Source organism: Solanum pennellii, chromosome 4 (assembly GCF_001406875.1).
Source record: "Solanum pennellii chromosome 4, SPENNV200".
Classification (NCBI taxonomy): Eukaryota; Viridiplantae; Streptophyta; class Magnoliopsida; order Solanales; family Solanaceae; genus Solanum; species Solanum pennellii.
In genome coordinates this window covers 76,679,067-76,697,322 of record NC_028640.1, presented here as the reverse complement: position 1 = coordinate 76,697,322, position 18,256 = coordinate 76,679,067, and the positions used below count along the sequence as shown (strand labels likewise).

Genomic DNA, 18,256 nt, shown 5'->3' with positions numbered 1-18,256 from the left:
AATCATCCTTTTATTTTATCCAATCTTACTTTTTGGTCCCTTTACCGTCAAACTAATTTTATCTATAAGTACCTAAAAATTCTCCTAATTTTTCTCTTCTAATCTTATTTGATTTCTTTTTTTTTTTTTAATTCACCACACTAAACTCTTTTTCTGTTTCTCTGAATCTCCATCTGAACTTCACTCACTTCTAGGGCTTTATCAACACATTCTTCTACCTCCAATGGCATTCTTTTGAGCAATAATGGCGGCTTCGGCTTCTTCCAGAGGATTCACAGCGCCCATAGGGGCGGCTAAGCTGCCCACAGTTGAGGTGTTTCCTACATTACCTAATGGTTTTGTAGAATTTCGAAGGAAGAAGAGGAGTAGTACCGGAGGTTTCTTCAGTATACAATGTTGTTGTTCAGATTCTGTGATGCCAATTAGAGGTGGTAGTGCTTCTGGGAATGGCGTTGATAAAGGTGATGATGGAAGGTTCGATTCTAAGAAGATCACTGCTAATTATATGAGAACTCAAGCTTCTTCCCCAATGCCCTTTGCATCTCCTCAGTAAGTCAATTTTTATTTGCACTACATTTCTTGCAATCAATCTTCATAATAACAGGAATGGGTGGTTGAATTGTAAGAAATACTTTTTGAACCATGAATGACTAATATAATTAAATGAGGCAAATTTAGCAAAATGGATATTGAGGATTCATATAGGTGACCCGAAAAGGGTGGTGCTTGTTTGGTTATTGAATATTTTATTTTTTTGGGTTTCCCATCCGGTATCTAGTAACCACATTGTAGCCAAACTAATCCGGATTCCATTGATGAAAGCTCCCAACCAAAGATTTTAGCCGATAACTCTAGTTAAAGGAGGAGCAGCCCATCGCTACACCACATCCTGTGGTTGTTGAACTTATAAAAAGGCTCTTTTGAGTTAGTTAGTGTGTATTGTTATGTCCACTTGCAAAATTGTCAAACAATGTCATATTCAAAGTAAATCATTATCCATGACTAAGCTGAATCACTTCAAGGTTGGAGATTGATTAGTAGTAATTTTCTTATTATTCTAAGAGCTAAAGTCACCTCCTTTATTAGGTTTTTAGGATGCTTTAGAAGTAATGTGATATTTATATATGAAAGAAATTAACTTTAGATGCTATTTGGCAGAAGCTGATGCGACATCACATGGGTTTGTTTGGACAGACATTATGATTAGCTTAAATGAAAACAAAAAAAAAATATTTTCTTTCTGTCATTGATATGGTGTAGAGAATTGTATGTTTTGTTCTTTCCGATTCTGATACAAAAGAGAATTTTGTATCATATTGTTTATCAACACCTGAACCCCTTTCAAATATGTTGCTTTTAGCAATCTGGATACCAATCTGTATAGGATTATACTGAGGTTATTTTGAGCTCTTAGTCGGATATTGCTATGTCCACTTGCGAAGATATTGAACAATTTTACTCAAAGTAATAGATTCTATTGCGTCGAATTAATACATGGTTAACTGCACTCAAGGTTAGTTAGACTAGTTAAAAGAGCTAAAGTTGCAACTTTTACGAGTTTCTGGGATATTCTAGTTATCTAAGAAGTAATGCGGAAGTAATTAGATAAAATCTGTTTGTTTCATTTCATACTATGAATTTCACAATTGATTTGGATGTATCTTCATGTTATTGTCAAGGCATGAAGAAAAATAAGAGTTATCCTATTGTTAAAAAAATTTCTGCATTTTGTTAGTATCACTTCCTCTGTTTATGCTACTTATAGTTGTTGGATGGCCAATAACAAACCCTTCATTATAGGCCTGATAATCTTGATGTGACTCCAAAGTAGTGTTTGACTTTCTAGTATCTCGAATATCTTCATGGTTTACAGACTCCATCTTTCCATGTTGTGTGTCCTTCATACTTGATTGGAAGTAGCTGTTTTTTTTTTTGTAATTTTCATCAACTTTTCTTTACGCAGGTCTAGATTTGTTTCAAAGCAAGAAAAATTCTTTTCCCGATGCACCCCAAGAAGTTCAGGCCCTAAGTCCCGTGATTCTCCACCAAAACGAGGTAGTTATGGCTCCTTCCTTTTTGGTTTTTATAAGAGTGTTTCTCTTTTCAGATAATATTGATAATTGCTCTAGTCGCATTACATTTGTAATTGCTTTATGACACCTGATGATAATTTCGTTTATCACCCTTCCTTTCTATAGACACGGGCATTGCTAATGAGAAAGATTGGGGCATCAGTATGCTAAATGATAATGTCAATGAAACTGGAGTAAACGAGGACGGCAGTACATGGTATCGGGAGAGTGGGGAAGACCTTGGTGACAATGGATACCGATGCCGATGGACAAGGATGGGTGGTCAGAGCAGTGATGGTACCTTAGAATGGAAAGAAACGGTACGCATGTTCTTAATCTTGTGTATGGTTGTGTTGTTGTGGATCTTGAAGATTGTATTGAAAAATTATACTCTAAAACCTATTATGTGGGATCACCTTTTCCAAGGACGGACATCTCACTTTTTTTGCATAAATTAATATTTACCTGATGTGCAATCTCAAGAGTATGAAGCTAAAACCTTAACACAGAACTGTAATGTCTTAACTACATTGATGACACAAGCACAAGAAGTAGAGGCTTAGAGCTAAAGGAGAATAGCAAGAACTTTTTCATGTCTAGTCATCACATGAATCAATTTTCTTTGCTGGTTTTGAATGCACATGTTTTTCTCTGGCTAGGCTTGTGGACTGTTGAGCCAGTGATAAGTGTCTAGAATATGGGGAATGTTTATTAATCAGAAAATTAACTTTATGTCCTAAACTTGAACACAATGTACTTTTTTTATTGGAGTCTGGGAATGATGGGATAATAATATGACAGACTATTAAAAGGTTTATTGGTTAACCGTGAATACCTTATTCTGATGGATAAAGTACCGCAAGTAAGTTCTTGCATCCTCTTTAACAAACTGTTGTTGAAGAAATATTGGAACCCAAGTTTCATTGTAGACATTATTTTATAACCTTATCAAGTACCATCCCAGGTGGATGCTTTTAATTGGATTTGTTGATCTCCTTGACAGTGGTGGGAGAAAAGTGATTGGACTGGATACAAAGAACTCGGTATGACTTTTTACTTTAAATATGTATAACCTTGCTGCATTTGGTTTAAATTTTCTATCTTACCATGGTTTTTAATGATTCCATGGTCATTCTTTATTTTGTACTTCATGAAGCGTCAAGTTTTCCCTTTGTATAATTAACAGGTGTTGAGAAATCCGGGAAAAATGTTGAAGGGGACGCATGGTGGGAAACATGGCGGGAAGTTCTTCACCAAGATGAATGGAGGTTATATATATGTTCTCTTAGATTTTGTAATAATATACCTGTTGAGTATTGCTTTGCTGCTCCGGGAAAATTATTAAAATAATTATGCTGCTTTTTCAATCTACAGTAATCTTGCTAGGATTGAACGGAGTGCACAAAAACAAGCAAAATCAGGCACTGAGAACGCTGGGTGGTATGAAAATTGGTAAGAGATTTTGAGGGGAATAATTAGTTTACATGGTCATGAATACATACACAATAAGATATTAAGCATTGATATTTCATATGCAGGTGGGAAAAGTATGATGCAAAGGGTTGGACAGAGAAAGGGGCACACAAGTATGGCAGATTAAACGAACAATCGTGGTGGGAGAAATGGGGAGAACATTATGATGGAAGAGGATCTGTTCTTAAATGGTACATACCTATTTGTTGTGTTAGTAATTTAGCATCAGACTCTGGCCCTCTTGATATAGTGGAGCTCTGGTGGACACTTTGGTAACTATTGATAGTGCTTTACCACTAAACTCTTGGCACTTTGAAGTCCCACGACCTGTTTTTGCCTTTAAATGCTGTTATGCTATGTCACCTGAACAAGCAAAAAAGCTTTAGAATACGTTCATCCAAGACATAGTAATAAACTAGAACTGCAACGATCTGCTTTGGGTTCACACTTGCAGTAAAACCTCTGTGTTTATGCTGAACTTTTGCTACTGCACTAGTTATTGGAAATAAATCAAGTTCTAGAATTTAATGGTGAGATAATCTTGACTTTGGTCATTATATGTCCTAACTGGCCTCTAGAATTGTAATCTCATACAATAGAAACTTGACTGATATCAACAACATCGCTTTAAGTATGAGGGTTTGTTAAACATCTTATTTTACTCTCTCCTTTTCATGACATTATTATAATTGCTTGTTTCTGACTTTTGTTGAATTGGTAAACGGCATTGTTAAAGGGGTGAAAGTTTGTCAAAACCTGTCTTGAGTTGCTGACAAGGTGGTTTATATTGCTTATCGTTTCATGCTCCTTTTCTCAGGACAGATAAGTGGGCAGAAACTGAGCTTGGAACAAAATGGGGAGACAAGTGGGAAGAGAAATTTTTCGCTGGAATTGGTTCGCGGCAAGGAGAGACTTGGCATGTGTCACCCGTTGGTGATAGTATGTCTACCTTCTATTTAATTGAATTACATCTTTACGTTCCAAAAGGACTTAGGTGCTAAAACACAAAAACCAATTACAAGTTTTTCCTGGTGACAGCTAAGCTGTGAAAAGAAATTCCCTAACTATCATAATATGTATTACCGTGTCTCTTATTTTGAGTTTTAAGTTAACCAATCATCCAATTCTCTTCTTAGTTTCCTTTTCCTAATTATCCAGGATGGTCTAGGACATGGGGAGAGGAGCACTTCGGAAATGGGTATGTCACAATTATGAATATGAACTAAAATTCAGCTTGTTAGATGTCCATTTCCATGCACTTTTACACTTAAGAAACTTATAAATAATGTTGTTTCCATGAATCAGCAAAGTGCACAAGTACGGAAAGAGCACGACAGGTGAAAGTTGGGACATCGTTGTGGATGAAGGAACTTACTACGAGTAAGTCATAGTTTAGTGTTAGTAGGCTGTAGGATTTAACTTATAACATGGACATTATCAGTACAGTTACAGCACGTTGCCCATCTTATTTTTCAAATAACTTGTTCCACTTACTACAGATAGTTACATGTCTCTATTTGTGTGTGTTGTTAGCGTATAGAAGTTAAACTCATTCATGAATAGTTTTTACGATATTAAACTAACATGTTTTTACTTGTATTATTCATAGGGCTGAACCTCACTATGGATGGGCAGATGTTGTAGGCAATTCATCCCAGTTATTGTCAATCCAACCTCGAGACAGACCGCCCGGTGTGTTCCCATCAATGGATTTTGGTCCATCTCTGCCTCCAGAAGATGAGTTGCCTCCCACCTTGTCACAATGACAAGTTGGTTTGTTCTCAAACAAGGTTGATGTTGATGGTAGTTGGCAAATTTTCAGATTTTGATTGTAATTGTCAACTCTCAATGTGACAAAACATACTTTGCCTATTCATTTAGTTCATTCTTTTAGAGATTTAAATCATATTTGCATTGGGTTTAAAACATTCTCTACCATATATGACTTCATTCTCGGAATTTTATGTCTGAAATCGTTAATTAAGGATGAAAAAGTAAATTAATGTTGTCATAATATATCATATTATATGGTATTGTATTAAGATAGTAATAATAGTTATAAACATGGGCCTATTTTTGAAAGACCAACTCTAGAGTGTAAACAAAATAAATTAAGCTAGAACTAATTAAGATTGTAAGTTAAGCATCTATCAATAAATAAAGTTGGTGGCTCTAGTTCATTTGAAATAAACTACATTACTTTTTAGAACCGCCTTATTAATGTTACCAAATGTTTATAAAAATTAATAGGTCGATGAGCTTTCATCTTTTAAATATGGGTTTATTTGTATTCTTTCTACGTGGATGGATATATCATGTTTACTACGTGTTTAATTGAACTCAACATATTAATAAAATGATCAAAATTATAAATAAAACTAGATAAAATTAATTAAAATATTACTTGAAATACCTCCCCAAAATAGACCCTCCCAATATTTGAATTTGAAACAAGCTATATCTCAATTCAGATATCAAACCTGAAAAGGTAAAACTTCTTTCATAAAAATAACATGTGGCAGCAGAGCCGATGTAAAATTTTATGAATAGGATTAATATTTATATTATATATTGTTTGGTCAAATAAATATAATTTGTCATAAGCAATGACTTGTGTCGTCTTTATTGAGATTAACAAATACAAACATTTAAATTAACAAAATAAGAAATTAGTCAAGTAGAGAATATATGTCAATTGCTAGATCTACTTTACATATTTTCACTTTTTAAACCTTTATTCCCTCTTTTTATTCCTCCTCGATTTCCATAATTAATTACTCATCCATCTGCATTTCGTTTATTTATTCCCTCTCAAGTAAATGCAATAGTACTAATTTTTCTCTAAGTTACTTATTAATTACTAATTTATTATAGTAAACTACTATAGTTTATATACATGTAAAATAAAATATTCATATTCTTTTCTTGCTTTAGTTTTTTCGTTTTTCACAATCGAGATTCATCATTATCACATTGTGATAATAATCAAAAAAAAAAAAAAGAAAAGAAAAAAGAACGTTCATGGATGATTTTCAGCCAAATTTGTACTAAATTAGCCGTAGAAAAAGTTCAAATTTCTTCATTTGGCCGTGCATGGCGGACAAGCTACAGTTTTTGTAATTTGTAGAATACGAGCAGTAGCATTGGGAAGCAGCACCAGTTGCAGAAGAAGAAGATTCAATTTTTTTGTTTTACCATTTATGGAAGAAGAACTGAAACCAGAGATCTCAAACAAAGGATTTCAAAAATGATGAATAAATGTTCAAAATGGGTTTCTTCAGATCTTCATTGGAAGCTTTTACTCTTGATTCTTCCTCTACTTTCTCTCTTTTTTTACTTTTCTCTTTCCTCCATTTCCGCCATAGCCAGTAACACTTTTTCCACTTTTACCCCTCTTAACTCTCTTTTCAACAATAACGCCCCTCTTCCTCCTTCTCCTTCACATCCGCCGGTTTTTTCGAATCAAACGGAGAAGAAAACCGGCTTAGATCGGTCTGAGCCTCTGTTTCCGCCGGGTTTTTTTAATCGATCGGTAACGAAGGAGGAGTTGAACCGGTCTAGAATTGCTGTGTGCATAGTGGGTGGAGCTCGTAGGTTTGAACTAACTGGGCCTTCTATAATCCAGAAAATTCTGAAAGAGTATCCGAATTCTGATCTGTATCTTCATAGTCCGTTGGATTCTAATGCATACAAGCTTTCCTTGTTAAAAACTGCTCCTCGAATTTCCGCCATTAAAATTTTCAAGCCTAAAACCATTAAAGAGACTGAGTTTCAGGTCCGAGTTCTCAGTGCTCGTGGCTCACCTAATGGTATTCAGGTATCATCTTTTTTTTTTGTTTTTGTTCATATATGTATTTATTTTAAGCTTAGCTTAATCGAGATATAGGAGTAAGGTTTGCGTAGACTCGATTATATATGATATGTTGTTGTTGTTGTTAGCTTAACTAGTGTTTGAGGTTTAATGAAACAAAATTCTAAAAGGAGAATGTGATGTGGCATAAATGTTTTGTTCTTTAGGATCATACACAAATACTTTAGATATTAATGGTGTATTAATTGTAAGCAATTTCCAATTTTGGAAGGTTGTTAATGGTGTTTGTAGCTAGTGGCTCATATTAGTTAGCAGTCGACATCGACTTGTTCTGGTGTTTCGTTTGGTTTAATTTGGTGAAATGTAACTTCGACTGTGTTCAAATAACAAGAAGATTTACATATAAAAAAAATTACAGTAGGTTGACGACCAATACCAAAGTTCTGAACTTTTGATGAATAAGAGTTATAAGTACATTGATTCATATAGCTGACCTCTACAAATTTGGTATTGAGATGTTGCTGAGAGTGAGATATATATGAACTGATGAAATCCGATACCTATTAGTTGAGGTTAGTATACACTGGCCCAAACACTGCGGTTATTAAAATTTATATAACAAGCATTGGTGAGAGGAAGTTTGCAGTTATGCAGTGACCGCACCTCATATCTTCTGAAGTGAAGAGATGGAAGAGAAAACGTATACTATGTAAGGTAGGTAGTTTAGGTAAAATCCGTTTTACCTTCTCAGGGACTTCATCAATTCTGTGGGGTCTAAGCTAAAAGCGTCACAGGTTTGTGAGGAAGAAATATGAAAATGTTCAAGAAGTTGATGACATAATCCCGGTTAAGTTACTTTAGAAGGGGAACTGTTAAATTGGAAAAAAAATGAAATTATTCTCAAGGAGCATTATTGAAAGTTCTACCAATTCATTAGTTTTTTCCATTGAAAAGTACGCTGGTCCAGATTAATGGTAGTTGAAACATTATAATTAAGTAAGCTTGACATTTAATATGTTGTTTACGAGTCCAACATTTATACCTTCACCTAATTCGAGTAAGTAATTCCAGCATGCAAAGCAGGACCACAATGGTTGGACTTGAATTGCTATGTTGTCATTGTGAGATACTACGCTAGATTCTTTAATTCTTGTGCATTAGCACTTATCTCATATTGCAGACATGAATTCAAAGGTTAAAGTCGATGGGTGTTTTTCTTTAGCTCTTACAAATGGGATGTAAGCTGATCGTATCCACTACTGCTGCTATATATGCATCTGTATAGTTCATCAAAAGAAAGAAAAATACATTTAGAAAGGACAGCCCCACTACTACAAGTTAGACTTGTCTCTGCATGGCGTTTACTGTCCAAGGTGGAAAAATGTTTGGAATCTTATAAAATGAAGATCGATGGTTGAAAGTTTCCTAGAGTAGTTAAAATCTCATAAAAAATGAATGCTGAGAGAAATACCAAATATGTTGAAATCATTCCCGCCTATCCACTGGTTGGTACATAGTTTATTTTGTCAATCGGAAACAACCTCTATCTCATGAGGCAGAGGCAAGATCTGATCATACTCTACCCTCTCCAGACCTTACGTGTGGGATTACACTGGATATATTGTAGTTGTTGTTTTTATATTGAAGAAAGATAAGCATATTTTTAAGAGAAAAAAAGTACATTTAGCACTCTCAAGTGGGCTGAATTTATTTACTAATACATCAAAGATGGTAGCTTTACTAAATGAATTCAAGTTAAATCAACTAGTAATAGAAACTTTTGTGAGTATAGTTCCATGCAGGAACTTATCTTTATTAATGACAACAGCTCTCATAATGCTTTGGCACTACAAGAGTACAAGGCCCCTAGGCTGGAACGCTAATAACATACACTAGCTTTTTTATAATTCCCAAAATTGAAACCTAAATCTTATGATTCTGTATGGCAGGGCCTGCTGCAATATTTCAACCTTGTTGAGGGCTGCTTGACGATGATTCAAGCGTACCAGCACAAGAACAACTTCACTTACGATTGGATAATCCGTACCCGAGTTGATGGATACTGGAACTCGCCATTATCATCCGAGGACTTCATTCCCGGCGCCTATTTAGTCCCTTCTGGTTCATCCTACGGTGGCTTAAATGATCGCTTTGGCCTTGGTGACTATAACACTTCTGTAGTTGCTCTTTCACGGCTCTCTTTGATTCCTGAGTTGGATGCAGCCAGATACCATCTCCTCAACTCTGAGGGCGCATTCAAGGCCCAACTCACTATTCACAGAGTTCCCTACATCTCTAAGCGCCTCCCGTTTTGTGTTGTATCAGATCGTAGCTATGATTTTCCACCACCCCGTTTTGGTGTTCCAGTAGCAGCACTTTCTAGTCCAGGCCCATTAAGTGGTGCCAAGTGCCGGCCTTGCACACCTCCATGCACTCACCACTGTGTTGGGCTCATGATGAATAAACTGTACAGAGGATGGAGCTGGACTGACTGGACCAATAACACCCTTCAGCTCTGTGATGCCCATGCCGAGTGGGAGAGTGGTTGGGAGAAAATATTCGACCAAGTGGCAGGTAATAAACTGGCTGCAGCAAGACAACGACTTGAAAATCTAAAAATGGAGCAGTGTGTGAAAGATTTCGCAGAATTAATGAAAAAAACTGCTTATTGGGAGGCTCCTCCAGTGTCTCAAATTTGTCGATTGGGTTTATCACCAAACCCATTATAGTTTAGTAAACTATGTATAGTTTTCTAGCCTCCCACGCAGTTTTTTCTACGTACATTTACAGGTTTTTTTTTCTATTTCAGGAAACAAAACCTTCGATTTTCTGTAGACAAATACAGGTCTTTTTTTGTTGTTGAATATCTCATGGATACTAAGTAGTATTGTAGCTTTATGGAGAAAGAAATTTAGAGAAATGGAGAAAAGTTTCCTGGTTTTTGTACCTCAATGGAGCTGCGATATTTTGTTGTGTGGGATGCATCAGGGGTGTGCTTATCGTCCGAGCAACTCTCTTTGATTTATTATTTCTTGAAATTGCATGTTAACATCAATAGATTTGTTCAATGTATAAAGCTACTAAATTCATAGTAATTTGTTTTGGGTCTTAAATCCAAAAGCTTATAATTATTTGATTTGGACCAATCATTTGAAGGCCCGCTAAGGACTAGTAGCCTACAATTTGGAGTTAAGGATTCAACTCCCTTGAAAAATATGGGCAAGTACATGTATAGTGAATACAACTATGGACCACCATTTAATGCATAACCGGAAATATTTAATCGTTTCAGAATTAACTTTAGATTTTGCGATATTGATTTTAAAAATTCAAGTCTAATGTTATAAACTTCATAGATATGGGTAGACAAAATAATTTGAAGTTTGACATATTGTTTAAACTTCATATTTAACACCTAATGTTAGGCTTAGGAGAAAATTTAAATTGCCAAACCTAACTTCAGACATGTAGGATTGCCTTGAAATCGACACGATTAACATTCCAAACTTCCTAATTAATCATGTGAAAGAAAAAATGTTGCACTTCTTTATATTCTTTTTCTTAAAATTTGAATTATACTCATCTATCGTTGTTATTATAATTTATTGGTCTCGTAATGTAGATTAAATTTTTCTTTACTATCATTATTATTGCTCACTTAAATCTTGTATTATTCTTTACTAGTATATTAATTAACTTTGTAAAAGAAAATAATTTATTTTGCCTACCACGTTTCAGGTAGGCTGCCAGCTAATACTCTTATCTTCAAAAGTAGAACAAATTCCAACTACCTTTCTTCGAGTTATGGTTCACAATAATGTCGAAAAGTGCATAAAAATAATAGACTCGACGTGTAATTTCATCAGTGAGGTTTTGAGAGTATAAAATATAAGTAAGCTTTATGAGATAAAGAGGTTGTTTTGAAATAATATTGTTTTAAGTGTAGCAAATCAACTTATAAATTTACGAAATATAAAAATATGATAATAAAAAAACACATGTCAATTAATAAGAAAAACAGTATAAATACGTTTAGAATAAAAAAATAATAACAACGGAACCATGAAATAATGAAATAACTGAAAATAATATAAATGTAAGAATTCCTTAATATTCCAAGTAAATAAAGACTGGCTCAAAATTCAAAAGTATCTCCATAATAATTTTGAAAAAGAGAAATAATTAAACTAATCCAGAGTGTAAAGAATTTCGAGAAGAATATAAAGTAATGTAACCAAGTAATTCGCACGTTCATTATTCATAAACTAAGTAAAAATGAGAGAAATAAAAACGTGATTAATCAAATAATTCATAGTTAAAGAAAACAATGAATTAACCACAAACCACTAAAATCGTCCACCAAAAACAGTCTTTCAATCACACAAAAATAAAAATAATATTTACGTACAATTTATTGATCTTCATATTTCACTTATAAAATTAAAACTATACTAACATATATTATTATTGTCGTTGTAGTCATCGTAAAAATAATAATTCTTTTAGAATTTTATTGGATTTGAGGCATGCATAATGCAAACCAAACAACTAACCAAGCATGTCCAAAACTTTGATTATTCATTGACGATATGGCTCTTCAGTTATTTCAAGGTCAACATTTAACAACTGATTATAAATGGAGATATTTTATTTTATTCCTAAAAATAGGTTGTATATATTCCTTTTAATTTTAGTTAGTTGTCATGTTTGCTAAAAATATATAAATGTTCTTTTGTTTTTTTTTAGAAATTAAATAATAATTAGTGAATTTTTTTGTTTTAATTTATTCTTAGCGTAATTAGTTTTTCTACATTGAGAGAGAATTTTTCTTATTACAACACAAAAACTAGATTCTAAACATCTAATTGTAAACCAAATATTGAAATATCTTAATAAAAATACATTCAGTGATAGTATATTTTTCTTTTAACGATAACTATATTATTATCGTTTATATATAAATACATCCAGTGATAGTATATTTTACTTTTAACGATAACTATATTATTATCGCTTATATATGTATGTATATAGGCAGGGTGATCCACCATGTGTGCATTTAATAGATGTGGCCTTACTAGCCAACATTGACAGCCGAGCTTTGTAATATTTGTTTAGTTATCGCCGTGTTCATAAAATATTATTAATCAAAATTCATATAGTTTAACTTCAAAAAGCGAGATAATATTCCTCATTAATTCCATGGATCTTCTATGAGTATATGATCGATCCATTAGAAAAAGGTTTTAAAGTGTATGATTTTACAGGTTGTCCTTATTCTGATTCTTTCCACTTAAATCTACATAAGTTAATTAATTAAGCTAATTAATTAAACAAGATAGAATTAGTGGCATTAATTGCCTCAACTTGAACATTAACATAATCCCATAATATCATAAAAAGATCTTCCTGCAACCGTCATTATATTGGACTGATCAATCGAGGGAATTGTGCAATTCATGCATGACTTCACGTACCAAACACACTATAATTATTTTTTGTGATAATGATGTTCGGAATAATTTATGTTATCAAGAACTTTATTATTTATCACCAACATATATATGTACAATATAGGTATAAACTTTAGATTTTTGTGATTTTATTCGTATATATATTGTTTTTCTGTTCACTTTTACTTGTCACATTTGCTTATTGAAAATCAAAATACTGTACTATTTTGATCAACAATTAAAGATGAATTTCACATCGTGTAATTAATATGAAAAGGATTAAACTTATCGTATAAGTTTTGAGTATATTTAATTTGAAATATTGAATTTATCTAATTTAATTTAACTTAAAAATTAATTAATTTCGCATTCATAAAACAAAATGTGACAAATACATTATTATACATAAATGAAGATGCTTACAAAAGAAGTAAAAGATCAGGCTACGTACAAACGAAGGGAAAATATGAAGAACTTCTAAAAGTATGAGATTTCATTGACTTTTACGTACGCTCTTTGATTTTATATATTTACGATACTATGCTATTTTTGGATCCCAAAAAACTTTATTACTTTGTGCATGGTTACAAGAAAGGAAATTTATAATAATAATCCAGTGTAATTCTATACGAGTATAAGAAATAAAATATATAAAATATTTTATTTTTTACGTAAAAATTATTATCGAAAGACCTTTAACTCAAATAATACATATCAAACGAATTACAATAACAAATGAATCGAAATGAAAATATTACGCAACCAATAGAGAAAAGAACAATAATGAAAATAGAGGTGTTTCCTACGTACCTAACTCAATTATTAAAGTGCATGTTGCATGCAACGTCCTCTGTTATTGCATGGGAACCAATAATGTGAATAAATAGACATAAATTCATATATTGACAATACTTATTCTTAGCTGTAAATTATACGCGTAAGAACCAAATTTCCGTCTAGGAAAAAAAGTTTTTTTAATTACTTTACTTATAATATACTAGAAATGATAGACAATTTTCTGTTACTTTTAACGTAATTATTAAAACTTTTAATTTTGTTATATACTCAATAAGTTTCATAAGATAATTACTAAATTTGAAGTGCTAATAGAAAACAAATATAGCAACAACTACTCCAAAGTTACCAACAAATGGAATTAGCTATATATAAATTTTCATTAACAATATTTCTTGCATTGATTTATAATTTTAAAGTTTGTTGTCAAGTAATTGTTTTATTGCTGAGTTCTCGAGATAATTTATTATTTGTCAAATACAAATATAAAATCTCCACAAAAGATTGTCGAATTTTCAAAAATTCACACTCAACACTCTACGATGATAAAGTTAAGTCGTGCGCTAATCCAGCTAAACATAAGTACCTCATTCGTTTTTATTTGTTTGATCTACTTTTCTTTATAGTAGTTTTTACAAATATAGACTTTTTCCCTTTTAGCAACTTTTTAGTTTAATTTTTCACATGTTCAAAAATCACGAGATCAAAAATTATTTTGATACATTTGACATAACTTTAACTGTCTAAAATTACGAGATTGTTTTACTTTAAAATTTATATCAAGATAAAATAGATTAAATAAATTAAAACAACCGAAATTTATATAATTATTGATCATGTTAGCTTAATTTCCTTTGATTGCGGGTACGCGTTCTATAGGGACACGTGAGGTTAGTTAAGTGACTTAAGTCTAGGAGTCTATACTTTAAATTTTGCAATCAATTTCACCGCATTATTATAATTAATTCAACACGTTAAATCGACGTCTTTTTCGATCTTCGATAAAACAACTCATACATTAATTTTGAACTTATAGTAAGGTTTTTCTTTGAGCAACTTGGTTTGCAACGAGACATTTTTTACTTATAAACAATTTGTGTGATTAATGACAAGTTTTTCTCGTAGATTTTTCCTTTTTATTATGATAATAATATTTTGATTTTTTCAGAATAGCATCTTGATGCTTATATTTGCAACAAATTAGTGGAACAAATTTCACACAAAGTACAAGAGGCCATAGATTGAAAAACTTACGCAAATAATTTAAAATTACAAAAATAACATATTTAATGAACATCGTTTGTAAATAAACGCAAATAATCTCTCTGTCAAAATTCAGCTTCAAATAATCATCACTTTGAAAATAAAAAATAAAATCTATGATAGTCTTATTGTTCAAATTATAATGCCAAAATATGTCAGGACAAAGAAATATAATAGCTGTATTTATGGGCAGTATACATATATCTTACTGGTAACAAAATAACAATAATGCATCAAACGAAAACAGAAAATACTGAAATAGGAGTATTATACCAACGAAAAAAAATATATTAGACAAGTGGTAGAATAATACAAGAATGTCATACTGTAAATTAATTTGACTTGTTTGCGCTAACACCAACAAAAGTCATGGGCTCTTCATCTAATAATTCTATATTTAGAAAGAAAGAACTAACTCTTGGGCATTTAGCAAAATTAAATTATAAGAATTGAAGTAGTATAATTTGTCTATTTTCTGTAAAAAAAAAAGAATATTTATCAAGAATCGCTATATTTTTTTAAAATAACAAAACAAGTATTTGCACACATATAATATGTTATACTACATTCGATTGAAATTTCATGTGTAAGTGTAAGCAACGAAGATTGTTACTTTTAAATATATAGATTCATATCTAATATTAACGATGTATAATAAAATTATCGTAATTTAACAATATGTAACTTACTCAAATATATATAGATCGAGATTACTAGTTTGAGATAATTTTTGAAAAACGAAAAAAGGACAGACAGGGTGTGAGGGGCACGTGGTGTGTAGGCTCCAACAGAACAGGAAAACCAGTATAACCTGTGAATTACATAAATACAGATCATCATCCTCTTAGCCACCTTTAGTAACGGGATTTTGCCTTTTTTTTGGCTTCCCCAAAAACAGCTGGATTTATTCCCTCTTTTATGCTCTTTAATTAACTCAGTTATACGTATTAAAAAAAAGTAAAAAATAATTACATGATCATAAAAATATTACTACTCCATCATTTTACATCTACCTAATATTAACTCACCAAATAGTAATAATGTCAATGTATAAATGATTATTTCGCATGGCTTATAGTTTATAATTGGGTTCAAAAATATATATTTTTACCGTTATAAAATTATTTCAAATATATCTTTATTCTCTAACTATAAGTCATACGAAATAATTAAATCTGTTCAAGTAGTCGTTATTATTGAAGGTGAAAATTATTTTCAATTTGGGTGGCAGTGAGATTCGATTTCAAGACTTTTATCTACTCTGATATCATGTTAAAGTGTGTGATCATCTTATCTAGAAGTTTAAATTGTTAGTGAGAATACATTTTTATTATTTAATAATATCTCAACAGTTATTAGATCAATCTTGCTTTCGTATCACATATCTCTTATTTATTTAATTTGTAGGATGATCAATTTTTCTCCACAATTATGAAAAATAGTTACAAATTTGCCCATAAACAAAATAGACAAGAATGACAAATACGTAGTGACTCGAGGAGAAATCAAAATTTTAACTTTATGGCTCGTTCAAATATTGATAGTTAATTAAGTTTTAAACTATATATTTATACATATTTAATAAATATTTTAATATATTTATTTAAGTAAAAACTATTAAATTTAAATTAAACTTATATCAAAACTTATGAAAAGTAGAAAAATTATTTCCAAAAGCGTCAATAAAGTCGAGTTAATATATACTACTAGTACTATTATTATTTTGCACCTTACTCAATTAATAAATATTTAGATCCACTTGTTTTGTCTCCTTTATAAACACTTCTCAACTGTCCAACTCCTCACAAATTTTCCCCCTTTTCTGTACAAAAAATGGGAAAAGAAAAAACACTATCAAAATCGATAACAATGGCTCCTCGAATGGTGGCTAATTTTCGCAGATCTCTTTCTTTCCCAAATCACCCAAATCACTCAAATAAACTCAAAAAATCCTTCCATGTTCGATCTGCTAGTCTGCCATGTCGATCTCATCCATTAATTTCTCAGCTCAAAGATGATTTAAACGAGCTCAAATCATGGGCTTTTAAGCCCCAAAATCGAACTTCAAATTGGATTTGTGATGGCCTCAATCAACTCAAAATTGTTCATGAATCTCTCGATGATCTGCTTCTTCTTCCACAAACACGTGAATCCTTAAACGGACATTCCGATTTGGTCGAGAAGCTTCTAGATGATTTCCTTCACTTCGTCGACGTTTATGGAATCTTCCAGACGTTGATACTCACTTTCAAGGAAGAACATTTAGCAGCTCAGGTACGATAATTTTATTTACTTAATTATATCATATCGCAATATGTTACTCGTCCTTCTGGCCGAAAACTTAAATATAATAAAATAGACTTTTCGATCATATTTTTGAATAATTCAAATTTCACAAATGACTATTTTTTAAATACTATTGTCCGCGCCTTTGCATTTTAGTTATTGATATTTAATTATGTTATGTTTCAACAGGTAGCGGTGAGGCGTAAAGATGAATCTAAAATTGCTTCATACGCGAAAGCATTGAGAAAAATGGCTAAGGAAATGGATAAACTTGCGTTGAATGTACAATGTATAGGGAAATATATTATACCTGAACAAACTATACCAATACCAGATGGAGATGCAGAGTTAGCAGAAGTGATGAAAGACATAATAGAAGTAACACAATTAGTTTCAATTGCACTTTTTAATGGACTTGGAGTATCAATGGCATATGCAAAACCATCATGTTCATGGATTGGATTAGGAAAGAAGACAAAAAAATTGAAAGAAAATGAAGGAATTGTGGAATTTGTAGAAATGGAATTGGAGAATTTGTTGAGAAAAAATAAAGGAGATGAAGAGGTGAAAATTGTGACTAAAAAAATGCATGAATTGGAAGATTGTATTTGTGGGATTGAAAATTGTGGGGAGAAAGTGTTTAGGAGTTTAATTAATGCTAGAGTTTCATTGCTTAATGTATTCACACAATAGAAAAAGAAATTAAAGATGATGCATACATGTATATTTTGCTTAATTGTATTTTTTACCTATTCGATTTGTTATTATTATAAAGTTGATTTGATTAAAGAGAAAAAAAAAGTTTACTATTGAATTCAATAATAATATATCTAATGTAACTTTTCTCCGTTGAGTTAAATAATTTGCTTTTGAAAATTTCTTGATTTAATTTTAGTCCGCCATTCTTTTTTTCATCTTTTACTTTGATTGAGGAGTAATAAATCGAAATTCAAAATTACTTCAATTATGTCACATTAATATGACTTGTAAATCATGTCACCCGGAAAAATGAATTCAAATATTTTCCCGGATCATTAAATATTAAATTATATAAGTATAATTTCGTAAATTTACAATCAATTACAATTAAGAGTCATTTTTAA

General features: G+C 31.7%; 3 protein-coding genes across 4 annotated transcripts; all 3 read left to right on the top strand.

The window, feature by feature from the left end:
• Positions 1–90: 90 nt before the first annotated feature.
• LOC107018103 lies at positions 91–5,451 on the top strand. The gene is made up of 11 exons (XM_015218484.2): positions 91–549; positions 1,964–2,055; positions 2,199–2,392; positions 3,076–3,115; positions 3,259–3,340; positions 3,447–3,524; positions 3,611–3,736; positions 4,363–4,484; positions 4,704–4,743; positions 4,851–4,925; positions 5,155–5,451. The coding sequence occupies exons 1-11, from the start codon at positions 245–247 to the stop codon at positions 5,309–5,311; spliced, it is 1,311 nt and encodes a 436-aa protein (XP_015073970.1). The 5' UTR covers positions 91–244; the 3' UTR covers positions 5,312–5,451.
• Positions 5,452–5,634: 183 nt separating this feature from the next.
• LOC107018102 lies at positions 5,635–10,308 on the top strand. 2 transcript variants are annotated; one of them, XM_027916277.1, is made up of 3 exons: positions 5,635–7,362; positions 9,306–9,930; positions 10,166–10,308. In XM_027916277.1, exons 1-3 carry the CDS (start codon positions 6,793–6,795, stop codon positions 10,189–10,191), a joined length of 1,221 nt encoding a protein of 406 aa, XP_027772078.1. In that variant the 5' UTR covers positions 5,635–6,792; the 3' UTR covers positions 10,192–10,308. The 2 variants fall into 2 exon arrangements, with proteins under 2 accessions (XP_027772078.1, XP_015073969.1); XM_015218483.2 differs by having other exon boundaries at positions 6,099–7,362; positions 9,306–10,308.
• A 6,293-nt stretch (positions 10,309–16,601) lies between these two features.
• On the top strand, positions 16,602–17,889 carry LOC107017215. Its single transcript, XM_015217486.1, has 2 exons — positions 16,602–17,141; positions 17,343–17,889. Exons 1-2 carry the CDS (start codon positions 16,701–16,703, stop codon positions 17,844–17,846), a joined length of 945 nt encoding a protein of 314 aa, XP_015072972.1. The 5' UTR covers positions 16,602–16,700; the 3' UTR covers positions 17,847–17,889.
• Positions 17,890–18,256: the final 367 nt, after the last annotated feature.

What these genes read in the sequence shown, in the direction of transcription:
- LOC107018103 (XM_015218484.2), top strand. Translation starts at nt 245, where the DNA reads ATGGCGGCTTCGGCTTCTTCCAGAGGATTCACAGCGCCCATAGGGGCG. An exon ending in CTTCACCAAGATGAATGGAG is followed by an intron (nt 3,341 to 3,446) that starts GTTATATATATG and finishes TTCAATCTACAG; the next exon opens with TAATCTTGCTAGGATTGAAC. An exon ending in AGAGGATCTGTTCTTAAATG is followed by an intron (nt 3,737 to 4,362) that starts GTACATACCTAT and finishes TCCTTTTCTCAG; the next exon opens with GACAGATAAGTGGGCAGAAA.
- LOC107018102 (XM_015218483.2), top strand. Translation starts at nt 6,793, where the DNA reads ATGATGAATAAATGTTCAAAATGGGTTTCTTCAGATCTTCATTGGAAG. An exon ending in GCTCACCTAATGGTATTCAG is followed by an intron (nt 7,363 to 9,305) that starts GTATCATCTTTT and finishes TCTGTATGGCAG; the next exon opens with GGCCTGCTGCAATATTTCAA.
- LOC107017215 (XM_015217486.1), top strand. Translation starts at nt 16,701, where the DNA reads ATGGGAAAAGAAAAAACACTATCAAAATCGATAACAATGGCTCCTCGA. An exon ending in AAGAACATTTAGCAGCTCAG is followed by an intron (nt 17,142 to 17,342) that starts GTACGATAATTT and finishes ATGTTTCAACAG; the next exon opens with GTAGCGGTGAGGCGTAAAGA.